We start from the raw sequence: 27,872 nt of genomic DNA, 5'->3' as shown, positions 1-27,872 counted from the left end.
AAAGCTGGCCTGTTGGTGGCCCTTGAGGACTGTGTTTGAAACCCCTGCTCTTGACAAAGGGCTGCTGCCCGAAACGTTGTCTCTTCAGGCGAATGTGTCAGCGCGGCAAGTGTTTATTCATATTTGCATTAGGTAATTTTTATGCATGAACTGTTTATATGCTGTACGTTTTTGTATATGCACGCTTCAATACAAACTTAATTTTTTTTCAAGACTGTCCTCATCTTTACATGTTTAAGATAGAGATATTTTCCCCATAATTGTTTCACTATATTATGGATCCATTGAATGATGTTTCCTTAAGGGGATATGTATGTATTTGCTAGCAGGCCCGAGCCTTGGGGAGTAAGGACATTCACAAGTTGTATATATTTGTGTTACACTGTATTATATTTGAACTTTCAATGTATCCTTCGTCTTTATTTTGGGCACTTTATTAAGTCTGTGATTTAATTATCACTTGATAATTACTATTTATTCTACATTGAAGAACTTATATTCTCCAAATACAACACACCGTATCCACTGTAATATGCTGCATATGAGTGATTACTTTACTCATCTCATCCACCACTGACCACTCGGTGCTCACTCGTCTCGTTCCCTACTCACTATTTCTATACTCTGATTTTATAGGTCAGAGTGCATGCTACACGGGTTCTACAAACACCTTGTCTATAGGGGTTTTACCGTGTTGTATACGATAGTAAGACTTTACCAGGCTTTTCTATTTAGAAGGGTTGGTGCATATACTTATGGTTACCTTTTATAGAGTATTGAATTTATAAATCCCGTGGTTAAAATTTCCCACAGTGGGAGTGTGCTTATACAAAGTGTATCTCCACATTTATTAACACATTCTGTTTGGCCCCAAATGGTTACAAGATATGAGGTGAGATGTTTGATTGACAAGTCAGAAATGCATTAGATCTTTCCTCCTGCCAGAGTCTCTGGTTCTCGCTGTTAAAAATGTCAGCTTCTCTAGGTTTGAATGGCAGCCTGAGGGTCTCCAAAGCCTTTTGTTTTCTGAGATCGAAACACAAATTGGTTGTATGCCTTGAACACTTCATCCCGAGCTGTAATTTCATCTTTTCGCTAAGAACCACACGGTACATGAGCAAAGTAGCCTGTAAACAATAATACAGAAAATAAATAAATAAACCAGGTCATGTTTCCGATGCGCCGCTCCACCACTGGTGCTGACCTCGATCACACCGAACATCTCCAGTCTGATTGCTGCTCCCTTTGGCATCTCAATAAGGGGAAGAAGAACGGACAAAGCAGGAAAGGATTTCATCTTGCAGTATTTGGCTTTATTTTCTCTTTACTTATATAAAAAAAAAAAAAAGAACTGCAATCTCACTTGCTGAATTTTGTTTTCTCTCGCTGATAAGTTGTGAAACCTATCCCCAACTTCACATTGCAAAGCCGGTATAACCATCCTCTCACACTGATGAGACCCAAAAAGTTGAAATAGCTGCAGTCTGTGAGTAGGGTTACTGGCAATGCACTTCTTTAACCCAGGCTGTGCTGAAAAGCTGTGTAATGCGGCAGGCATACGTTTATAGGGGTCTGTGTTTAAAATGGGCATGAAGTTATAGGTGACACTGTGTGCTCATTTGCATGTCATTTCCCAGACTCCCTTGCTGCAGTGGAACCACTATATGCTAAGAGATAACTTTGGACGGCCAGCGTGCATTTATCATTGTACCCCACAATAATGGTGAAACCTGCAGTATCTTGGACACCAATAATAAAATGGCTGCTTCAACCGTTGCGTGTAAATATATCCCATCAAGCAGGTTATTAATTGCAGAAATAATTGTGTTGTGTACCTTATCCAATGTTTTGCAATTTGCAAGATGTTGGAAGAATGAAAAGACCTCTTACATGGTTTTAGAACACCAAATAAACATTGAAAGAGGATATCCGTTACATAGTATTTCAAAACACTCTTGATGTCCACAGTTGGTACAAGAGGACTACAGATTAAAGGAATTGTGGTGGTCTGTATGGGCATGAGAGTAGGTGATGGGTTTCTCAAACTCTGTCAAAAGGAGACTTAGGCTTGGTCCCCACTGGCTACTGCAGCGCTTGCTATGGCAGGCGCTCACTGCAGACCGGTGAATTCGGCTGCACACGCCACCAACCTCGCAGAAGCGCGTGCAGCGCAGGCACTGGGACCGTAGCCTTAGGGATGTGTGTACTACACACAGACCTTAAACTAGCAATCCACCCCAGAAGCTTTATATAGAGTTTAACTCTTATAATGGGAGCACCTTGCCCCCTGAGTATGTCCTGCTCTTTAAAAAAAAAAAAAAAGAAGGTTTTCTAGTAGTCAAAATAGTGATTTTCTTAATCTCTGGCACCCTGAGGTTACATGGTAACATTTAGACTGCACTGATCACTGGCGAGAGCTTCATTTTCACCTCCCAGACACTTAATATTACACATTATCTCCTGAACGGAACATCAGATTTAAAAAAATAAAAGCGCTTAAGAAAGGATAAGAAATGGTCTTTTAAAGGCATGAAAAATGGAGATCACGACAGACTGCTGCTTTAACCCATAAAGGTCTGTACATTAATATTGACTTTATCAGGACCTATTTTTACACTTATTTTATTTCTTTCATTTGTTATATTTTATATATTTTGATGCATTTGAATACGTTTTCTTTTTTGAGAATTTTTTTTTTTTTGAGCTTTTTTTTTCTCTTAACATTTTGTTTACCAAATCTTTTAACATTTTCCATCCGCATTTTTTCTTTTCTTTCTTCTCTCTATTTTATACATATCGCTGGATACAATCGTGGTACCTCATAGCATATATAATGCAAGAAAAGAGGACGAGAATAGTGTAAAGCCCTTTTTAATCTGTAGGAGAAATAAGGGTCGCACTCACATATAGAAAAGTGTTTTGAATCTTATCTGTAACAAAGTGTAAGCGATGCGGCGCTAAGGAGGCCTGTTAGGCTCGTAATATAGTGGGCGCGCTTGCTCCGCCGTGCGTGCGCGCGGCAATTATAATTGGCTGTGGTTAGTCAGCCTTTCTATACTAGGGCCGCGCGCGCACGGCAGTGAGCATGGAGCCTGCCGATCGGGAGGAAGACTCAGAAAAGAATGTCTTCACGCCGCTACCGCAGCTGTAATGTATGTATGTATGTGTGTGTATGTGTATGTGTGTAAATATATTTATCAAAGTTGCACAATATAATAAATAATTTATTCTTACAACATGTGTTTTTTTCATATTATATAATAAAATTATTAACTTTCACACAATCTATACACACTCACATATATAAACACACACTAACAGCTTCCCCAGTGACACACAAACACACAGACCACTTCAAACCTGTCGCTCACAGCAGCACGGACCCGTACACACAAAGTGTGCATCACGTGTACGAGCGTTCGCACAGGCACGCGCACCAACTCTAAAACAAGCCTTTAGCAAGGATGCTGATCTGACGTGTGCTCCGACTGTCAACTCCACCATGACGTATTGTTCCTCACACTCTGCCTCTACTTGGTTGATGCGTCCGCTCACTTGCTCCACCCTACGCATTTCGCTTTGACTTCAGGAGTGTTTCATTTTGTGTTTCTATCCTGTATATACCCTCATTCAATTAATTGTAACATGCAGATAAATACGGATGGGATTTTTAAACTCCTATTTCCAGGTATTATGATGAACAGTTCCTCAAGTTGCTAAGGTGTTAAAATGTAATATTCTACAGGATCTAGACCTATACTATATCTAAAATGATATAATTGTATTATTACAAATGTATCAAAATAAACATTCAGTGATAAAAATGTAACGCAAAATATAATAGGGACAACAAACACATGTTTAGAAATAAAACTGGATATAAATATATTAAAAAAAAGCGAAAAGGCAAAAACAGTTGCCAAAAAGGTAATGTATAACTAATCTTAATTAAAACACACTAACGTGTATATTAACAAGTACATATTAAATGTAATAGGTTCGCATCATGATATGCTTTTGATTAGCACTTGAATTGTGAGTGCGCCGGTTGTGGCTTTTACATTACTTTTATTCCCATTAAAGGTACTGCACTGTAGAAGTGGTGGATTGTCTGCTCATGTATTTTCTAGGTTTTCAAATATTACTAGCAGGGGAGGATACTTCTTGGAGAGAGAACACCCACCTCCATTAGTGCTCTACCTAAGGCCTTTTACTGATTGATTGGACTGATATGATGAATTTATCATTGGATATCTAAATCCAGAGCTTTAGGGACACAATTTTATTTAGAATGTATTGTACATGATCCATGGATCTCAAAGATTGAGTAGATGTCACCTGCAAATCGTAGGACTCTGTCATTATGGACCATTAGCTGACCTGATCTAATTATATTTCATTGATGCCAACAGGAATTAAAGTTGAGACTTTACTTCTATTACAAGGTTCTTTGCTGTATAATTTATAATATATTGTCTTAAAGACTAAATAAAAGGATGTGTGAATTCATTGGACTTCAATTTTAGGACATTTAAGAACCAGCCATCTTGCTTAAAAAAAAAAAAAAATGTTGCCCAATAGAAATAAGTGCAATACCTATTTATTGGCGTTAAGTGTACATAACAAGTCCATGCCTCAGATTGGCTCAGGGTTATTTTAATATTCAAATGGGTGATGAGACTATTTGAAATCCCTAAAAGGTAAAGCTAGCACATCCATCCATGGTTCATAAATGTAATTAAAAAGGAATAATAAACATTTCCAAAATGTTCCATCCCAGATGTGGACGTTTGTATATCTTTTTTTAAGGTTATGCAGGATCCAAGAGCACATCTGCATCTTTACAATGATTGTCATTTAGTTGATTGGAATATTAATGTGGGCTGGCACAATATGCTAGAGGGATTTTTTTGTTGATGATGAGCCATTAATGTGTTTTTACCATTTCATTTTAGTTAATCTTTAGATTTGCTTATATTCAGTCTTCAATAAGGTGCCAAGGAGACGAGATTCCCCATTTGGTAGCAGCCTTTGGAGAAGAAATGCACATACCCCTGTCTTGTTACACATCACAGGCCATGTTTACTAATCGGTGCCTTAAGCTAAGCCCTGTAGTACACATTTTTAGCAAATGCACATGGCTTGTGCAGTTATTGCTTTTCGATCATGTATTCTCATAATAGTAGCCCCCCCCCCCCCCTCTCCAACCGGTATCCCTCGCCTTTTATGTTTGACGATAGAGGCATGTACAGAACAATATTAGCAGTTTTGCATGTCCGATGGTCAGATTTGAATACTGAACAGGTGTCACCTCTGTACTTTCCCCCTGCCTGCCACCTCCCAATAAAAATGTAGCTATATCTTGGAAATTGTATGCCTCACAGAGACGTCTTAAGAGTTTTTGGGGCCACCACTCACAAACGTCACATTTAAATACAAATTTTATTGAACATTCAAAACTTTTTTTATTGAAATTCTGCAAATATTACTACAAACACAAACATTTTATGTATCGACATTTCTTTGTTTTGTTTATTTGCCAAATCTCAAATAACCATCAAATTCGATGGTATGACATATATCTGATTCGATTGTCATCAAGGAAAGAGCGGTCAGTCTCGGTTGAAGCAGCGGAGGAGGAGGAAGAGGAGGAGGATTACTAAGCTTCAACTTTGGAAAAGATCTTTCGCCTTCGCAGTCTGTGGCCGTCATTGATAGCAAAATTCCTAAAGCAATTTCAATGCTAGGAAATGTTGACTCCAGTTCGTCGCGCTGTAATCGTTTTTTGTTGTGCGTTATTTCTTAAATATATTTCTGACAAATCAATTAAACTACCTACTCCATAAAAAATCAATTAAACTACCTACTCCATAAAAAAAAATTCAGAAACATCTTTGAATAACATTTTTTTTAATAAAAAGTTAAGCTATATAAAATTAAAAGCAATATACTGATGTCATCACACCAAAAAATAACATTTTGAAAAATAAGTAACGTTTGCTGTTTTCAGTTAGAACTTCAAATTTTAAATTAAATTCTTGGCCATAGCAAATAAAAATATCACACATTCATATGTCTCAAACAGGTCTGCAAACCTGCTTTTCATCATTACCTCTTAGCATACAGTGCTTCCACTGTAGCAAGGGATTCTGGGACTTTTTTTTGGTCATAGTATTTGTGGACTGTCTGGAAGGTCAGGGGCCCTGTGCTACAGCCCAGTTAGTCCTTGCCTCAAGATGGCACTGTGCCTGCTGGGTTGTCTTTTAAAGTAAAGCTTAAAAGTGAGGATGTGGAGTTGGGGTATTGTGTTTGTATAAAAATGATAGACATGAGATTTACAGCAGTGAGCAATAAAGGACACGATCAGAGTAAAAAAAGCAACACTTGTGACCAAGACTAATTCCCAACCTTTCTGCAGTTTTTTTTTAGTTTTGTTTCAACTGTTCATAAATTTGTTGTTTGGAAAAATGTGATCAAAAAGCATTGACCTTAATGCTAATATTTTTTTAAGAAATCATTAAAAATAAATCAATAAAACAATCTTGTCTGTGTATTGTGATTCATGATGATTTTGTCAACAAACTCATTATAAAAACAGACGTGCATTTTGATTACATACAATCAATACTTTTTTTTTTTCGGACTTGCATGTTTACGTTTTTCAGTAGCATGAAGATATTTAAACCTTTATTTCTCGAAAGGGCCTAGTTATCGTGTTTCCAGAGATTTATAGTTTTGCATTGCAAGGAGGAATTTGTTGCACTGAAATGCAGTATTACTACACATGACTTGTATTGACACCACACTATTAATAGCAGTGTTACGATAACTACTTGCATACTGTCTATTGAGTTACATAGTTTTACATACACTTTTTTTTGTTACACTGCATTTCTGCAGTGTAAGTTGTCAGAATGCTTTTTACTATTTTTGCATCTTATCTGCTTACACTAAAATAAAATTGGGAACTGGTATGCAAAAAAATTAAAAAGATTTGTTGTAATAGGAGAGAAAAATGTACGTAGTATAACTTCCAAAATACTTTATCCACATTCATTTTTGTAACTAAAAGTTATGTTTCACTACTCAAACATATTTCTATTCCAGCTTTGTTTAGAAGCAGTAGTATGGAAATGACAGATGCTCACACAGTGAAGAGAATAATACAGCTCAACCCCGTTATAACGCGGTGCTTGGGGTCTACATTATGCAATCGCGTTATATGCGGATCGCGGGAAAAAAAATTGGGCCGCAATGAGGCGTTCCATGTCCGCTGGAGGGGGAGAGCTGAGATAACTCCCAGCTGTCCCAGACCTGACGGCGCAAGACTTACCCGGCATCGGCACCAGCTGCCGGCTCTCTCCTCTCCCTGCTTCTGCCTTCAGCTTCCGGCTGACAGGGAGAGAGAGGAAAATCACAGCCAGCTCCCTTAAAGAGACAGTGTGTCTGTGTGTCTCTTTTTGTGTGTGTGCGCCCTGTGTGCTCTGTGCTGTGCCTCTCTCCCAGATCTGTTATTAACCCCCCCTCACTATGGCTTGCACATCACTTACATGGTGTTTTGTCTGTCTCCCTGTGCTGGGAGTGCTGTCACCGGTTTTGTCAGAGACTCTTACTCTTGAACACGCCCCCTCCTTGGGACATGCCGCCCAGGCAGCCTCTGATTGGTCACATTCAAAAGACGCAGGCGACTTAAAAACTCTGCATATACCCTCTGATGTAACAGCGCCCCCATGATCCCCATCACCCCGAGCTCAGGCAGCGGGAGCCTCCCCTGCCCATCACAGCCCTACCGCACCTGAGCCCAATCACCAGCCGCCGCAGCCTCATCAACTCCTTCCCAATCAGCAGCCCAGTATACACCGGACCCCAATCAAGCCCCTGTGCATGCGTTGAGGGGGACGGCTGTCGCCGAGGAGGAGGGGGGCGGAGGGGGGGGGGTGAGAGGGTGCAGGCAGCAAGCTCCCTGGCACATAAAAGCAGGGAAAATAGAAAAACCGCATGATAAGAGATCTGCTGCTTATTTGCTTATATTATCGGGAGCCACGCTAAAACCGCATTATAAGTGGATCCGCGTTGTATTGGATAGCGCTATAACGGGGTTGAGCTGTACAAATGATATTCTTGTTTATGGTTTCATGATAAACAAGTTTGAGAGCTTTCTCTTTACTGTCTGTAAGTGACCGTTGAAGAAATCCCCATTCTTGCTTTATTTCCCTAGTTATGACCCCAAATGCATCGGTTTACATGTTCTAAAGTGAAAGAATGAGCGATTCCAACAAAAAAGCACATTTCAGAATAAGTGACTCTTCCTAAAGGGAGGTATTTAGGGAGGTATTAGAGGTATTTTTCAGAGCCTGACGGAGGAAACTATGTGTGTGTGTAATATATATGATGTAGAGGTATCTGTACCGTGTTAGCCGAGCTTAATAATCAAAAACGAATAGACGATAACACCGCCAGAAGAAGAGATCAGAGTATCTCGAAAGCTCGCACAAATAAAAGCATTTCGTTAACCACAGAACGGTATCGCCTATTCGTTTTTTATTTTATATATATGTGTGTGTGTGTGTGTGTTTAGTGCACGACTGACAGATTGTTGAAGTGGTTCCTCTGGGTTATTAGCACTGGATTGCTGATCACTGGTAAGGACAGCGTGCCACAGATTTGACAGTAAGTGAAGACGTTTAACAGATGAGAGCCACAAAATGTCCAGCATGTAAATAGCAAGAAATTAGGAGTAAGATTTAGGGAAGAGAAAAGCAGATCTTTAAAGTACAGGAGAATGTTATAAACAATAATGACATAGGTCATTTTAGCAGAATGCTGTGTACATTTTAAGTGAAATATTATATATTATAATATTACTGTTATTAATATAACAGTGCATTGATAGGTAAATCAGGCCCTTAATAAAAAAAATCTTACGGTTCTAAACCGTGGCACATTTCTGGCCCATTTACACTAATCTGTGCTTCAGTGTCTCATCCAGATCCGTCCTGTCTGTCCCACACAACTGTTGAATAAGACCCCTTCACATTTCCACTCTTCCTCTTATGTTCTTATATGTCTGTATTGAGCAAAGAAAATGAAAGCTCTTCTATCACTCCTTGTCTCGAATAGCCACACTTGCTGCCCTACACATGAGTTACATGGACAAAACTGGTTCAAATTGTCCATGTTTGTACAGATGTTTCTGCTGGTGCTTTTGTCAAAAAGAACTCCGTGCTCAACAGTATCAGTGGCACACTGCACACTTTATAAACTGGCATTAAAAGAAGCCCTACATCTCTGTGTTAGAAGAAATATTGAACATTCTTGCATTAACAAGAATTTTTACTTTATTAAATACCAGCTGAAAGTACCTGGAATTGCTCTGGAATTCTAAGAAACCAAAAAATACTGAGATTTATAAATGGATGATTACATTTTTTTGTTAATGCGAAATCCCCTGCTAAAACAACAACTCCACCCCATAATAGTTGCATTGCCTCTAAGGTCCAGAAGTGTCCGATTGAGCCACTCTAATGCGTGTTTGTGGGACATTGCACTCTCGTCCCAAACAATGATCTCACACTCAGCCGTGAAGAACTTTGGCTGGTCCTATATTTTTGCTAATGTTGCTAATTGGACTTTCAGCGTGACCAAGATTACGTTGGAGCTTGAGGGTTGTGTGATGAGATCACATATGACATCACAATGACATGATCCCATCAGTGATGTCTTTTGTGATGTCATCTGTGAATTGTATCCAAACATAGACAAAAACTTGCTTCTTGATCTAAAAAAAAACCATCAGGCAAAATTTGCTTACGATATCTTAAGAGGTGTCCAAATGCACATCTAACGGACAAACAACTTTCCAAAATATATCGTAGATGTTCATAAAGATGAATAAGTAACATGAATCTTCACCCCTCCCCAGCCACCCAAAAATGAATGTGCATGCACCATAGTGGTTACAGTTATTGAGACACACACAGGTCCCTCCCAGGTACTACCCAGTTATAGCCAAATTCTGCGAATTGTGAACATCTGCTTGGAGGTACTGAATAGCTTCACTATGTACTAATTGAATTAGGCATTTCTGGGGTTGCAGACTACACTAATTAAATTTGAATCAGCTGTGTGTTTATCTGTGTATATTTGAAATGAGAAAAGCTTTAAACCTTAGGGAGCAGGATGAGTAGCAGACATGGCCGATCAAGTGTACTGTGCTGCTCTCTAATGGCCCTTGGTAGTATTGCCAGATCTCTTGGGAAAATGAATGCTTTAGTTATACTGGGCTACAATAGTCTGGGCTGTAATCCAATGCCATTGATTGTTTATTGTACAGTTGCATCATTGAATGAGAGCAATGAAAAATATCATCGTCTTCCTTGCCAGTTTTGTTTTTTTTAAAGATGACTTTTTCCATATTGAAATTTTTTTGCAAAATACATTTTAAAAAATGTAAGTGAATGGCTGAGGAAACGTTGTTTCGTGAAACTAGAAAACATTGCGAGTTGGGTTCAGAGTTGGAGATAATATTTTATTTGCATGAGTTGATTTTGTAATCTTGCTGGCTGCAGTGTTGGGCAAAAATTAGTGACCAAAAAAAATCATTATATACACCTTAGACCAGCGGTGCGCAAACAGGGGGGCGCCCCCCCCCAGGGGGCAGGAGGTTCTTCTGGGGCCGGCGCGGGCGGTTGCAGAGGCCCTGCGCTCTTCCCCAAGGCATTTCATTTAATGCCGGGGGATTGCGTGAGGACCCTGCAACACTCCACTTACCTTGTTTCAGCCGGCTGTGTGAAGCATCGCCATGGCAACACAGCATCAAATGACGTCGCGGAGCCATGTGACATGATGTCGAATGCAGCAAATTATGCTGCGGGTCACGTGACACGACGTCACATAACCCTGCACCATTAGACGCGAGGAGGGGGCGCGACTGAGGAGGGAGCAGGTAGGGGTGGGCACAGGCGCGGGGTGTTTGCACACTACTGCCTTAGACCAGGAGTGGCCAACTCAAGTTCTCAAGGGTCACCATCAGGTCAGGTTTTAAGGATCTCCCTGCTTCAGCACAGATGGCTCAATCAGTGGCTCAGTCTTCGACTTAACATAGTTATACAGTAACTGAAATAAGATAAACAGACCATTTTGGTAAAATTATATATATAAATATAAAGACCATCAGTCCTCAATGTTTGGAGTGCCCTCTTGTGGGTGAGATTTTCAGAATAGGTTATGGGACTCTAAAAATGTCTTTCCTCATTTCTACAGGCTACATTGTTTCTAGAATTGTATGTGTTTTAAAAATCATACCTACCTGCTCCCCCCCCCCTCTAACAATGTGGGAACTTTGCTGTTCTGCTGTAGTGTTCAAATTCACATTGGCTAGGTTGTTCTGTAAATTAAACACTGACAGCTACCCCGAGGGGAGCAGCCAAAGTATTTATGATGATGTGCTGATTACACAAAATACACTGCAAGCAGAAAACAGCTGCAGAGAACAAACCTTTTAAAAGGAATACAATTAGGAATGGCACTCATTGTTTCTAGTGGTGAAGGTAAAATACAGCATGCTAATGAAGGATTGCTAGACTTTCTAAGAAAATGACTTGGATGGTAACAGGCGTTAGTAGCTGCGTCTCTGCTTGCGGTCACATATTTTCTTTAATAAAAGAATTTAAACTGATTAGGGAGTTGAAATAATTACAAAAGCGATAGTCTCCATGCTCTGTTATCAAAGGTACTCTGTTAAAGCACAGATAGAGATTAGTATACTTCAGTTCTTTGGGCTGGTTCGTCAATGTGTTTGTTATTTTTGTATGAACAATGAATATTTTAATAGTGGCTGAAAATACGCATTTAAACTTAAAATGTAGCTGTTTTTCCAATTTCCGAGTAGTGGCCACTGTACAATGGTCTGCGGTGTTCACATTTAAATTGGTACAGGTCACTCAAGCCTGTCATTCTTTACGGTAAGTGGTCACAGTTTGCTGTCATGAGTTTTATTTGGACTCCAAATTTAATTCACATTATACATTGCTCTTAAAATACTTATTACCTCTTTTTAGTTTGTACCCTTTATTTGTTCTAATTTAATTTCTAATTTTTTAGATTTTAACGTATTTATTTGCTGCTATCAGTGATTTTATTATTATTATTATTTTTAAAAGATTGCTGCATGGAATTGTAGCTCTTGGTGAAAAATTGTTTTCACAAAAACCCTCTGCCTACTGTGCTTACAGCTTTCCTCCTGGCCCTATCAAGAGGCCAAGTCAGATAAGTCTGTTTGGTTTGTCTTTCTCTCTTCATTCCCTTAACACGACTATGATATGTACCATACAAGAGAGGTGCCCAACATAAATAGCTTTTTCTCATAAGAGGGTTTAACCCGAAAATTTCTGCAGGAAATTTACACTGTAAAGTTTGCAAATAGAATATTAGCTATCTTTAGGTAGGCAAAATGTACTGAATGTATTGGCATAGTAATGTGTATGTAATCCCATTAGAGAGGCACAATTCTTTATCCGGTGCATAAAGAAACGAGTCTGCATATAGCAGTGGTTCACACTTCAAGTGTTATTATTACATTATTAGATGTTTCAATCACTTGAGACCGCTCCTGATTTGTTGTCCGCTGATTGCTGACATCTCTATCCCATGTGGCAAACAGACTTCTGTGTAATCATCCTGCTTTAATCAATAGAATAATTGATAAACCAGATAAGATTTAAACTGATTAACTTGCAGCAAATCTCCCGGGAGGCCCTGGACTCACTTAATTTTGACATGTGTGTAGTGTACCCTGCAGAGGAAGTGCAGCTTGAATTATCTGTTTTGATTTGCTTAATGATGGGCAGGGTGTACAAGTCAAGTGTTTAATTAACCCAGCAATGGGCTGCGCTGCCACTTACACACACACGCAGCTGATTGAGATATTTTACCAAGAATAGTGAATAGAAATGATAATGTGGCACTGAAATGGAAGATTACTTTCTCAATGCATTTGCGGGGTCACCGCTCTGACTGTTACTGAAGGGAAAGCATTCAGCCTGGGAACAAAATCCACAGCATTTAAATAAATTATACCCCTTTCGGTTTTGTAAGTTAACTAAAATATACAATGTACATTTAATAAATCTTTGGGATCGGCATAGTGAATCTTCCTTGTTGGTTACCTACAACAGTGTTAATTTAATAAACTAGAAAAGGTGGGGGGGGGGAAAGCAAATCTTATTATCCTGCTACATTAAAAACAGATTGATCTTTGTCATAATCTATACCGTTTACTCAAGGACTGATCAATTGCTTGTGGTCATTTTTTTTTCTTTTTTAATGTGGATTGTTTTTTTAGATATTTAATTTTAAAGCATTTTCACTGGCTGCTGTCCTTATTACCCTACCCCCAGAACCAGAAGTCTGCAGGCTTACATCCTTTTTCAAGCGGCATTGACACCTGGCCACATATCAGAAATGCAGTATATAGAGAAAGGTGTGTACAACCATATTTCTACATTTGTCTCAGAATGCTTAGGTATAAATTTGATAGCTGTTTTACATTACAGAATATACTGTCTACCGCTATTGTTAAGGCAGCAATCTGTTTATTTTATACATATATTTATTTTTAATCCAAGCGGTCCCTCAGAACGTAACCGCAGCCCTCCAAGTTATAGTAATCCCCCTGGTTCCTGGCGTATTTCATTTGGAAATTCACTTACAAAAGCTAATTTGCTAGAGCAGTGTTTTTCACCTGGGGTTCCTAGGAATCCCTGTGTTCCCCGGGCATTCCTAAAGGGTACCCTGCAATTTTAAGGTCATTTGAAAATACAGAAGAATTTACAATGCATCTGATCTCAGACGTTATTAGAGAGGGTTGGGGTTCCTTACAATGCATCTGATCTCAGACACGCTATTAGAGAGGGTTGGGGTTCCTTACACTGCATCTAATCTCAGACGCGCTATTAGAGAGGGTTGGGGTTCCTTACACTGCATCTGATCTCAGACGCGCTATTAGAGAGGGTTGGGGTTCCTTACAATGCATCCTATCCCAGATGCGCTATTAGAGAGGGTTGGGGTTCCTTACACTGCATCTGATCTCAGACGCGCTATTAGAGAGGGTTGGGGTTCCTTACAATGCATCTGATCTCAGACGTTATTAGAGAGGGTTGGGGTTCCTTACAATGCATCTGATCTCAGGCGCGCTATTAGAGAGGGTTGGGGTTCCTTACAATGCATCTGATCTCAGACGTTATTAGAGAGGGTTGGGGTTCCTTACAATGCATCTGATCTCAGACGCGCTATTAGAGAGGGTTGGGGTACCCCAGAATTTTACAATAAAATTATAGGATTCCTTAGCCAAAAACAGTTCAACACAGTCCTAGAGAAACAATATGAACACTGGGGTTAGCCTCACTCTGGTGGTCAATAGAAAAGCATAACATCATTGTGAGACCGTGACAGTGCAGCTTCCGATTGGGTGACCCGACAGCCATCGTTGTTTTTCCTCGCATGTATTGGCAAAAGTAAAAAATTTAATATCTCGGGTATCCCTGATTCATATAATGTAAAAAAGAAATACTCAATTTTGGGGGGTAGATTGATGTCATAAGGCAGGGGTGCGCAAACTTTCTTGTTTGCGCCCCCCCGCCCCCCATACCTTAATTCCGACTTCGGTGGCGTCATTTGACGTCGTGTTGCCATGGGGCCCTGTGGCATCATTGGACTTGAGTCATCATGGCGACGCGTCGCCCGAAGCCGCCGAAGAGAAGGTAAGACACATACAGAGGCCTCTCGCACTCCCCCGGCATTTTATTTAAATGTTGTGAGGCAGAACGCGGGGTCTCTGTAAGTGCCACATCCCCCGCCCCCCGAAAATTAGGAGGGGGGCTCAGTTTGTGCACCCCTGCCATAAGGTATCATTTCTAACTTGGGATACAATGCTCAGGGCTAAGTTAAAGTACGGTTCTCAGAGTATAATGATGGCACATGTTAACGGCTTACATCACTATTTCTCCAAAATCTGAAAACTACTGGCAATTTTGCAAGAAAGTATGCCATACAATTGAAAAATCAATATCTATCTATATATGTATATATGTATGTACTGTGGATGCAAGAGTGCTCTAAATATTACATCTGATTGATGTGACAAGCTTTTTAAAGATTTGTAATATTGCGAGTATAAATTTAGCTTACTGTCTTTTTTTCTTGTTTATATTAACACATATTACACTGTTGGAGGCATTACGAGCTGTGTTTTCTTGCTATGTATGTATGTTCCTACTTACATGTGTGTTTATGTCTGTCATATACCACAGTGGTGGAATGTAAAACACAAGCGGAAGAGACGCTTCGTAATGCTATAGAACAGTGGTTTCCACCCTTTTTTTGGTTAAGGAACCCCAACTCTCTCTAATAGTGCGTCTGTGATCTGATGCATTTGAAATATTCTGTATTTGATACAATTTTCAAATGACCAGAAAATGACAAGGAACCCTTCAGGAATGCCCAGGGAACCCAAGGCTTCCTAGGAACCCTGGTTGGAAAACACTGCTCTAGAAACAGACCCTGAGTTTAGGGAGGGGTCTTGCTAAAGGATAAAGGCCCTTATTTAAAGAGCAGTCCAAGTGACCTTTTAGGTATATAGGTTTGAAGCCGGGGGTCTCCACAGCTGGAGGAGTCCCTGCTTCCCGAGATACTTCCCTCCAAAGGGAGTGCCGACTGCAGCTCCAGCGGCTAAAATGTCCCACGAATCCAGTAGGAAGCTGCAACATCATCCCTTGCGGCTTCCTATTGGCCCGCGTGACCAGGACATTTAAACTTGAGATACTGCCCCCCCCCCCACCCCCCTCCCCCTCAGCCCTTACAGAGGTAAGTATATTGGGAAGCAGGGGTTCCCTGGTGCTGAAATTAACACAGTTCAGCTTTGGAGACCCCCTTCAATCCTATAACAGACAACAACAAGAAATAAACATGCCACTTGGACTGAACCTTTAATATGCTGTTAACACGTCTTCCCCTTGCTGGACAAGATTTCGGTCACATTTATTTGCATAGAACCAATTGTTTCTCCAACGGTGAAGATGTTTCACAGCATATTGAATAGGGGATATATCATCCAGTGTCATAAATAGTATTATAAGCTCGCTATGCCCTGGCCCCAGATGTAGAACATAGGGTTATTTAAAGGTGTTATAAATCCATTTACATTTCGGACATCTGACTTCTTCTGAATGATGGAACCTTGTTAGTTCTTTTAATATATATAATATATATATATATATATATATATATATCAGGTAGATGATAATTGTATTTTTTAGTGTATGATTATTTGCAAATTATAGAGCGTTGTCGCCCTGTTAATAATTGCCCGGGTCCATTATTGACATTTGAATGAAATGACTGAGAGACTGGCAAGAATTGCAATGTTAAGGGAGTATTGTCTGGTGCAACTTGATGCCACAAGTTTTAACTGCTCTTGGCAACTGCAACTCTGATGACAGCAAACAAGGAGGTTTAGCTTAAAGAAACTGTACCACTTAACAGTTTTGCAATAAAGTAAAAACACCCGGCCTTGCAACCTTTTTTGTGCACATTTTTAAATGACTGTTTCATAATGGAAGATTTATTGAATAGCTTGAAAGCAATGGCACTCTAACAAAGATCACATCTTGTTCAGGACGTGCCACTCCTATTGGATGGCATAGCTAAGTAGGAGCAAAGACAGTGGCAGCTAATAAGGTGCAATTATCAAGACTCTGTTATAATTCCGTTTTTACCACATCAATACGAGCCATTTCTAAAGATCTTGTACAAAAATGTTTTTGTATCACAGTTTCCCCAGAATAGAAAACTACAGGATCGCTTCAAAGTAAAAATAAAATATATAGGTGTGTATGTATATTTCTGTTTGAATAAAGGTAATTACTGTATGCAGTTCTGGGGCAGAGTAACTGGAATTGCCCTTTCAAAAGCACGTTTCCTCAAACTATAAAAGTTGTGTGTGTAGCTTGTTAAAAATTTGAATTTCCTCCAACCTACTACACAGATTGTGATAGCTAGCATATTGAGGGAAGTGTTAAATATTAAACAGTGAATATTAAAAATGTTATTGCACATTAGAACAGTGTATCCAAAAGTAATTTAAAAAATGTCTTCTTAATCGGTTTGATGGGAGTGCAGTGAACAAGCTTGTGCCTTCGGAATAAACCCCACTATTAGCCATGGTACTAGCTGAATAAATAATGCACCTCTAATATTTCAGAAGCTCATATTCATTGTTGTTACGGACTTCCTGCAAAAAATAATTGGGATCTTTGTGTCTACTGAGCTTCTTTTCTTTTTCTTTTTTTTATTGTCGAGACTAAATAAGCAGCTGTTGTGGACGGCGGGTTCCAGTTTTACAGAGGCCGCCTTTGTTAAACTCAGCTGCAGCTCCTATATCTTTCTATTTTGATTATTACCAGAGTGCATTTGTGTTCTTGTGCTAGCTACTTTGTTTTGAAGCCGATCGGTTTCCATGATTCACCAGAGCCCAAGTTATAAACATAAACTGATTGATTGCAACACACACTGCGAAATCACTATTCCTTCCAGAGGTGGAATATCAAATATCTGGTCTCCCTGTCAATAATACCAATACTGTATATACAGCTTCCATGTCACAAAACAACTCTGGCACTTTATTTTGAGATATTATACATGTTTATGTGTCTTCCCATTATATGGGTAAAAAAAAAATACATGTTTTACCCAGGGAACTGATCTTAAAACACTGACAATTTGCCGTCTTTTTCTGAGCAGAATGTGGTTAGACGTGGACTGCAGGTGTTAAAGCAATCCTGTTGTTAGGATGTGCTATGCACATTATGGAGAATGGTGATGATGAATGTTATCCCTACATAAGCTGTACATAAATATATATATATTTCCCCCCCTTTTTTTTTTAGGTCTGCATACCTTGTTTCCCTAGAGCTCCTCATCTCTGTCAGGTTAATCAATAGGCACCGTATGGCAGAGGGTCAGTAATCAGTGTCATCATGCCTTTAAATCGTGTTGAAAATTTGCTTAGAGCCTGGGCCAATTAACATCGAGATGATGAATGGATGGGTAGATAGGAAGAGCCTGACGCTCTGGGGCTTTGTGAGAAGGAGATGCTCAGCTGTTGAGCAGCAGACACCAGCGAATAAAATCAGCCATTCATGTGCGCTCAGTCCACCCACTCTTAATGATAATGTCAATCTAGCAAAATATACACACATTGGAGTTGTCATGACTTAATAAATCAAAGGAGTTTGTCAAAGGCATTCAGATAGATTAACGAGGCAGCAGCAATAACAAGTCAAATTTGCATAGAGAGTTGCCCGAATCTCAGTAAATTATGATCCTGTTTTTCATTTGATTATTTGCTAATGTCTCAGGAGGGAGGATGATTATATTAGCATGCAAAATCTACTCCAACAGTAGAAATGTAAGGTATAAAAGACCAAGCACACTGTGACAATCAGGTTTTGCATAGTAGCATGAAAATAAAAGGTTCAAAATGCTTTAAAAAAAAAAATAGATCCCATCCCCCCACTTCTCTTTTTGCAGTAGATCCAAATGGTTCAGTTTGACAGAGGCTTAATATCATTTTAACAGTGTACTGAATTGTGCCTTCAGGCGAAATATAGTTTTGTTGCTATAACCAACCAATCCATCTGCCAACCAGATTGGGATTCTCCTATCCAACGCTTGCATTGTGTCTCACTGACAACTCCAAATAGGATTAAGGATTTTGAAACATGCAAATAACCTCGGCTGTCAGACAATCCAGCGCCTTTCTTTTTTTTTTTTTTTTTTTTTTTTTTTTAAAGATTTCTGTTTTGCTGTCTAAAATGATGCAGCAGAGAATGCCACTTACTTCTGAATTACAAAGCGCTTTCAATTACTATTCATTTAAAGTAAAGGAAGCTTTCTCTCATTGTTACGACTTGTCATTCTGTCCTTGTTTGACCGTAGCGTGTTTAGTAATGTTTTGCTGTTCTTGGTATATCAGTACCTGTGCTCTGAAATGCTGGTAACAAACCTGCGTTGCCATACTCCTAGAAACTGCCAACCATATTTTAAGTGTGCTGTTGGTGGTAATGCCATCTAATACCTCTGTTTAGCACATATTAGACAATCTAACAGAAATGAAACTAACAGATTTATACTACATTAAAGTAACATGTATAGGCCTAAAAGTGACACTTGCAATACAATTTGTGGTGGGGGGGGGAAATCAGATAGGAGCTGATTTATGGTAGAGACCAATTGAGAGCCAACAAACCATCATTGCTCCCGAGGGCCATCATTCAGACCTACAGCATGTATCCTTTTCTGTTTCCATCATTATACATTACAGCACATATGACATAAGATGATAACTTAATGGCACACACTAAACAACACTGTCAACTACTACGAAAGAAAATCCGGCCCAATAATTCCATTTCGCTCACTCCATGTACTGTACATCGCCAAAACAAGTCTTGATTTTGCCAGAACACGATGATCAATCTGTTGTGTAGCTCTCGTCACATGGCCATACAACGTCCAGTATTTTGAATGGATTTGTATGAACAAGGACACATTGCTAATTTTTCATATCAAGATTTAGTAGAACAAAGACCTTTTTGTTCTTGTGCTGGGTTATTTTTTGTCAAATCCGAAACAGCCATCCCAATTCCCAGCCATTGCCTCGTGCAAAGTGATGGAACGAGGATGTAACGTGAAAGAACGATGCCGCTGGGCTATGGGTCAGGATTAGGGCTCACACAGCATTTTGTGATGCATTGGTGGCTTTTTGAATGCATTGCATGCATTTGATACTGTGACTTCCATCTCTCAGTATGACTCCTCTTTATTTATTTTTTCATGTCTGATATTAATTAAATAAGAGAAAATGCATTTTGTAATGTACAAAAATTCCTCTAGTTAGTATCCAAGGTAGATATTTCGATGTTGGGCTCTATTCAATACATCAGCTGTTGAGACTTTATTTATGAGCTGCTATCACTGGGCCAAAAATAAAAATCATATTTGTTGTTTACCGATATAATTTGTAAGAATTGTTCCAAAAACAGCAAGGGTGTTAAATCTCCCTAACATATTGCAGACGCACCAGAAAAGTGGGGCAGAAGAAAAGGCTCATAGTCACATTCGCTAACTTTTGATCTTGTGACGGCACTGAATGTCACAAGTTCAGAATGCATGAGGCAGGGATACTGCTCACTAACAGGGCATTCACTAGGGCGTGTGTGTCACATGGTAACAACCATTCTTTTCACACGGCACTTCAGTTAATATTGATCCTGTTCAACTACGTCTAACTTTAACCCTCACCTTGGAATGTATAATGTGAGGCTTAATCGTTCAGGATGCCTAAAATGACCAATCTGAAGGAGCTGCTCAATGAGTCAAGTACTTATCTGTATATTTAACTATATAATCTGTCAAGTTAGATGTAGTTCTAGGCCTTTTTGTCTTTTGTTCATTGTGATACATGGTCACAATCATAGTAGCACCCTTTTTGACACAATATATATGCAATGTCGTGAATTTGGGTTCCGAGTTTACAGGGGCTGTGCGTGTTTGTTCATTTCAATGAGTAAAGGCACTGACGCAGAAAATAATGAGTGACTAAAGCAGGGGAGCCTGGTTCAAACACCAAAGTCAGTCCTTGTGACCTTGGGCAAGTCACTTTATCTCCCTGTGCCTCAGCCACCTGGGCAGCGCTTGTGTCTGTAACATTCTATGTCCCACTGTACACTGTGGCACTGTGTACCACTCGCTACATTGTAGTTGTGAAGTGCTTTGCGTCCCATTAGAAGAAAAGCGACATCTGAAATAAAGTTACTGTTAAAGTTTTCAAGGTTGCAGCAGGAATAATTAATTCCCTGTCAATGTCAAGTTCCTCATTTAAAAGAAGGCTGAGAAAGATCATTCTTAATTAAACCCCCTTCTCTGTAATCAGAGCACCAAAAAAAGTCTTAATTTTCCATTTTTCATAAATCCTTTAATTTCAGGCTTTAAGTTGGTACACACGTGATGTGATTTCTATGGCTCTGTGCTTTTTATTTCCCAAAAGACCGAGTCACTTAAAGCAGCAATACGGTTAACTTAAAAAAAAAATATATATATATATATATTTTTTTTACAGGGTTGAAGCAAGGCGTCACCGGAGCTGAACCCCATTAATTTAAGCTCTGGAGACCCCCTGCTTCCAGAGATACTTACCTCCATAGTGGTGCCGGTATCTCTGCAGGCAGAGAATCTGTGTTCCTTAATCTAACTGCGTCTTAAATGTTTCACGTCTCGCTAGCCAATCGGAAGCTGTGATGTCTTCCGGTGCGGCTTCTTTTTTGGCCCGTGTGACCTGCACCTTTAAACTTTGCAGAAGCAAATCTACTGAGAATCCCACATGTTTTTATATACAGTTGTAACGGGTATTCCCCCACCCAATCGCATATAGTGTGTGTGTGCGGGGAACTTAATGTTACCTGGTGTGGTGCGTTATATCTGTCAGGCTCACAGGAAGTCTGAGCCTCCGCTAGTGAGAGCCTGGGGTGAATCCTATGGAACGTTCTCGACGGTCAGCGCATCCACCTATGTAGGATTCTATAGGAATGTAGAATGGCCCTAGCATAGGAACCCATCCAGAAACCACATACACCAGGGTTATGGCTAAAAGGTTTACTGAACGAGCAAATAACACAATAACATCACATCACATCATATTGTATAGCAACACAACACAGATTATCATACTTTCACAGTGCAACATCATCAGTATGCACAACGATATATACGCCACCCTCTGCCACTAGCTGGCAGCTATAACCTTGCCCCTAACTGGGCTATAACCTCCTTACACAGTATCCCCAAAGTCCTTGTACTCAAAGTCCCAAGAGTCCCACAACCCCACCCCCGTGTGGAACAGCGCTGCCCACTAAGATGAAGTGTATAGGTGGTGCACTTGGTGACTTGGATAATACTTGCCCGGTGCTCCTGCTACCGGGTGCGCAGATGACCTTTGCTTGGAATCCCTTGCTCCAGGAGATGATCCAAGATACCTCCGCCTCAACGGTGGGTGGCTCCCGCATGGAGTGATCCACCTTTATAATGTCTCTTATCTCTGCTAACGCAGAGGATGTTATACCTTCACAGCAATTTCCAGGATAGTCACGGTTCCTGGCTGGACCCTCACTTGTCTAGGTTCTACAAGACCCTGTCCCTAGTCTAAGGGGAGTCCCTGTAGTAACCACAAGTTGACGTGAGTAGGGCCTAGCTGGGGGCTAAGGGGAGACTTCTGGCCTAGTGCAGGAGGCTACTTTCCTCCCTGCACAAACACACCCTCCCCTATCTGGGTCCCAGCTCCTAACTGACAATCCCTGTCTTCACACAACATTGTTGCAACTTTGCAGCATGAGAATCTGTCAGCCTTATTGGCTGTCTGGCTGCCTGTGACCAGGGTGAAAGTGCAGTCCCCAGAGGCTGCTGGGAACTGTAGTCTTTGGTGACTCTCTTTAACATTGGGGCCTCATGCGTGCTGTGTATTGGCCGCCGCCGCTGCTAACTGCGCATGTGCGAACTGGGGGATGTCCCTGACTATGGAGCGCCTCTTCTCACTCCCTGTAATGGCTGCCATATCGCATCTGAGGCTATACTGCACGCGCGCGAATTTCCGCATATGCGCAAACGCACACAAGATGGCGGCGCCCTGTAGCTGATGTCGCCGGGAGCCCCCGGTGACGTGATCACCCCTGCAACTGCCCTCACACTGTCGCAGGTGAGAGCGAGAGAACCAAATGTCTGGGGAGCCAGAGGGGACCTGGCTACACAGTATATGTAAGAACTTCTTGGTGTCTGTTTCTCTTTTTCAAGAAACAAAAGGTCCATGTTTAATAGCAACTGTGCATCTTCCTGCTGTCCCATCCTTAGCCAGTTTAAAACAATTGCTAACAGTGGGACATAAGCCAGATACCTTGTAATAGGAAGCCATTGTCTCTGTTGTTGGTGCTCTTATTTGTTTTTATCAAGCTGAGCAAGGAATTAAGTACCCTAGGTTTTGGTGTGTAGTCTTTTGTTGTGATCATATAAAGACATCATGTGTTGACCTGCTAGTGAACAAAACCATTTAATTTAACAGTATCCATATACCCTTTTGAATCAGAGGAACATATGTCTTGTGAAGTAGTGTCAGCCATTTTAAGCAGGTTGATGTTTGCATCCTGCCCCAAATTTATGTTTATAAAAGTATTAAAATGAAGCTTGCTTTTCTTTCCCAGACTGCCTCGGAGAGAGACGACTGTAATAACGATGAGCCTCCTAGGAAGATTATACCAGAGAAGAATACTCTTAGACAGGTACCGTACATGTTATCGGTCCTCTGAATTCCAGCTAATGCGGAGCGTTGCATTGCAAAGAATTTTATTCTTCTTATATTATTTTGCCACCTATAATATAATATAATATAGGAATGGGAGGTGAAAAGCAACTCTTTTAAAGAAAAACAAAAGCATGAACAATTTGGTATAACGCTTCTGTTTATATGTATATATTTTATTGCAGCTGTATGTTATTTTATAAGCATAACATTAAACTGCCAATGTCATCAACCTGATTCATAACCAGATGAAATACCAAGAGATGGCTATTTAATCTGCTGCCTTGTAAATATGGAAGGGGCAGAGACTCCGCGTTACTTCTGCAGTGCATTGCAGGACTGTTCAGTGCTGAGCAGTTTTTATTCATATTGTTTAGCTCGGGGTCGGCAACCTGCGGCTCCCGAGCCTCATGCGGCTCTTTCCACTTCTACTTACGACTTTCCGCAGGTCGCCGCTCCACAGCTGCTGCTTCTCTCCCTCAATGTCCTGATGGTGTCTGCGGGGGGGCCCGGCCGGCGCTGGTCGGTCCTCTTGTTGCCACTAGCCCCGGCATCTCCCCCAGCTGCTATCCTGCCTCTGTCCTGCACAGTCCCATGCCGGTGCGTGCAGGAAGAGCCCGCTGCAACTTCCGGCGCACGTTCCGACGTCACAGAGTCCCAGCATGGGGACAGTGCAGCAGAGCAGCTGGGGGAGAGGCCGGGCATGGCAGCAACAAGAGGCCTGACCAGCGCTGGCCGCCCCCTCCCCCCCCCCGCAGACACCGCCAGGACATTGAGGAAAAAGGCAGCAGTTGGGGAGCGGCGCCGACACAGGACAGTGCAGGAGAGAGGCAGGCAGGCCCAAGGTAAGTATGTGTATATATATGTATTGGTGTGTGTGTATTTTGGGGGCGTGGGGGGGTAGTTTAAATGCACGTCAGCCTGTCTGATCTTCAAAAATAACTTCACAAATCAAAGATGGCTGCCTCCTCAGTTTGGTAAAGAAATTAAAAAGTAAGGCATTGGCGGCTAGTCATAATTTCTCGATACCATGATGTCAGAGGCATGACCATGACATCATGTGGTGTTGTCAGGAGAGTCTCGTGGAGTCTTGAGGTTGGAGTCCAGACTGGGTCCTTATGGAGTTGTGATATCAGTGAAAGGAAGCAACGCAAGTAGAGTAGGTTCCCAGTTACAGTACATGACTGTATTTCAGTTCACATAATATTATTGGGGTGCACAAATATTAATAGTCAATGTCCCTACTAACCAATAACATTCACCTGATAGGCCCTTATTTTTTTAAATCTTTTTTTCCTTTATTGGTATCTTGCAAGGTAGGTACAGATAGTAACAACAGTCACAGCTGAGCAGAGAATAATAAGTCATAGGCACATGACTCTGAAATGGATTGAGATACCCAATAAACCATTTTCCCTTTATATGTTGAAAAAGAGGGGGAGAGACAAGGGGCGGGTGGATAGATGGGAACGACGCGGAAAAGAAGAGGGGGGGGAGGAGGTAGGGGGTGGGTTGGGTGGGTCTCTGGTCCCTTCTGAGCCACAGGGTGTCACACTTGTACCAGGACTTGCAGGAGAATGATGTGATGGATCTGGAAGTTTTTAGTTTTCACCATTATACAATGTGCGCAATGTGCAGGAGAGAGGCAGATAGTCCCAAGATTAGTGTATGTGTGTTGTGATGCCGACACCACATTGCAGTCTCTTTTTGTTACGCCGGTGCTGCCCGCAGACCAGACCCGTCCCCTGTGCTGAGGTGGGACGTCGGGATACACGCACCCGCAGCAAAGGGAGCGTGTCCGGAGTGGGGTGTTATTGTTACCAGGCCAGGTATAGTAGTGAAGACAATACTTGCCGGTACCGGTAGTAGAGAAGGAGTAGTTATTGCCGTTGCCAAGGTCAGGGATGCCAGAAGTCACGAAGTCCAAGTAGAGCCAAAGTCGAGAGCCAGAGGGGGTAGTCGTCCAATCCGCGTCAATACCTGAGGAGTCACTGAGAGAATAGTCAAATGCTTCCATACAGAACTATGTCGAGCGACGAGTGATGGGAAGCACAGGCATAATAAAGCTGGGCAGGCCAATGGGAAAAGGGGGCAGGCCTGGAGGACTGCAAGGAGTCCTCCCTGATAGGAGAGAGGTGTTACAGCCCAGCTGAGTGTAATCATTGCTTTGAACTGTGTGATGCTTGGGGGCGACGCCTCACTGCAGAAGCAGAGGTTAAAAGTGCTCTGTTAGGCGTGTGCTCTGTAAGCTGAGACCGCATGCACATAACGTCTGAGGCTGGCGTGCGTGTAGGCGTGCGTGTAGGAGGGCGTGGGCGCTCCCGGCGCTGAGTAGAGGAATCGCTGAGGGGAGTGATCCCGCGACGGCAGCAGGGAGGAGGAGCCGTGGAGGACGGTAAGGCAGGCTTGTTTTGTGTGTGCAGGGGCTCCCTGCGGAGAGGGAGTGCTTTGTGTGGGAAGCGAGGAGAACGCCGATTCCTGACACTTTTATCCCAAATGAGGCAGGAAATGCTGTATTTCTTTATACTTGTGGTTTATTTACAGGGATAAATAATACGAATAGGCCCACCATCCCTTTAAGAAAACCAAATAAAATCCTATCCCTATTCAGGGAACTGACTTCTCAGGCCCTTAGTATCAGGGCCGCCAGCTAAGCCGGTTGTCAGCCCAAAACATGCCCTGGCATAAGCAATACAGTAACAGCACAGTCTTTGTAAACAATTGAAAGGGTCTTGCTTATCTTAGTCCATCTGGCGAAGTTCCTGCTTCAGCACAGTCTAACGTCCTTCCTTCTTCTCTTTGGGATTCAACCCCACGGGAGCTCAGGGAAACTCCTGTGTTCCTCTGTAACCAGCCATCACTGCTTCAGCACAGCTCTCTCAGCAGTGTCTCTCACGCTTCTTTAGCCAGCCTCAACTAGCTCCCCCCTCCCCCCTTCTCTGGGGAAAACTGTCTCTCTGTGCCTTGCTGCTCCCATACTCTTAAGGCACTTCCTGATTAATTAGCCAGCAGGTGAACAGCCATGCCAGAGAGGATTAACTTAACTCTCTGTGGTGAAAAAGTCCAATAGCTGCCCCATTCAGCCCCTAGAGGACAGCGATGGCACCACAGTGTGTATATATGTATTGGGGGGGGGGGGGGTAGTGTGTGTATGTGTCTGTTTGGGGGTATAGTGTGTGTGTTTGAGGGGGTATTGTGTGTGGGGGTAGTGTGTGTGTGTTTTGGGAGGGGTAGTGTGTGTTGGGGGTTGTGTGTGTGTGTGTGTGTGTGTGTGTGTATTTGGTGGTGGGGTAGTGTGTGTGTATGTGTATGTGTATGTGTGTGTATTGGGGGTTAGAGTATGTGTGTATTGGGGTTAGTGTGTGTATATATTGGGAGGTAGTATGTGTGTTTTTGGGGGTAGTGTGTATGTATTTGGGGGGAGTAGTGTGTAGTTGGGGGGGGGGTAGTGTATGTATGTATTATGTATTTGTAAATGACAACTGTTTTGCACAAAAAAACAATGAAAAAAACTAATTAAAGGGACTTATTATTGTAGGATGCATTTTATTCCCCCACATATTTTTTCCTCTTTATAATTCTGATTAAAGTAAGTTTGTGGTATGTTAATGCTTATACAGTATATAACTATCAGTGTGTGTACAGTACATGTATGTTTTGTGGGGGTGTAATATTCATACATGTATTGCGGCTCTCTGAATATGTTGGACAAATATTTTTTTTATAACATGGCTCTTCTTCCTTAAAAGGTTGCAGACCCCTGGTTTAGTATATCCAGGACAACAAAGCAGTATGATGACCAATGGAAATGTGTGTGTACAGGAAATAAGTGGTCTTCACCTGTTTCAGTATTGTTATATTTATTTACAGCATAGGAACCGGAGGGTTAGAGGGGCTTCCGGTGCTGAGCCATACTATTCTCAGCTCCAGGGATTCCCATGTTCCAGAGATACGTATCAGTGAAGTTACCAGAGATATGTATCAGTGAAGTTACCAGAGATACATATCAGTGAAGTTACCAGAGATACATATCAGTGAAGGTACCAGAGATACATATCAGTGAAGGTACCAGAGATACATATCAGTGAAGGTACCAGAGATACGTATCAGTGAAGGTACCAGAGATACGTATCAGTGAAGGTACCAGAGATACGTATCAGTGAAGGTACCAGAGATACATATCAGTGAAGGTACCAGAGATACATATCAGTGAAGTTACCAGAGATACATATCAGTGAAGTTACCAGAGATACGTATCAGTGAAGTTACCAGAGATACACATCAGTGAAGGTACCAGAGAAACGTATCAGTGAAGTTACCAGAGATACACATCAGTGAAGGTACCAGAGATACATATCAGTGAAGTTACCAGAGATACGTATCAGTGAAGTTACCAGAGATACACATCAGTGAAGTTACCAGAGATACACATCAGTGAAGGTACCAGAGATACACATCAGTTAAGGTACCA

The 27,872-nt window shown here is 41.4% G+C and overlaps 1 protein-coding gene across 6 annotated transcripts in view; it reads left to right on the top strand.

The window, feature by feature from the left end:
* BTRC (beta-transducin repeat containing E3 ubiquitin protein ligase) overlaps positions 1-27,872 on the top strand; it is a 153,716-nt gene that overhangs the window by 23,461 nt on the left and 102,383 nt on the right. For all 6 annotated transcript variants that reach the window (XR_012803585.1, XM_075612441.1, XM_075612440.1 and 3 more), the window contains one exon: positions 23,304-23,381. Coding sequence is in view for 4 of the 6 variants with exons in the window: in XM_075612441.1 (XP_075468556.1) it covers positions 23,304-23,381 (78 nt within the window). In the remaining 2 variants the exon portion in view is untranslated. Of the gene's footprint in view, positions 1-23,303; positions 23,382-27,872 lie in introns of those variants that run through there.

Source organism: Ascaphus truei, chromosome 8 (genome assembly GCF_040206685.1).
Source record: "Ascaphus truei isolate aAscTru1 chromosome 8, aAscTru1.hap1, whole genome shotgun sequence".
Lineage (NCBI taxonomy): Eukaryota > Metazoa > Chordata > Amphibia > Anura > Ascaphidae > Ascaphus > Ascaphus truei.
This window is presented reverse-complemented; position numbering and strand designations above follow the sequence as displayed.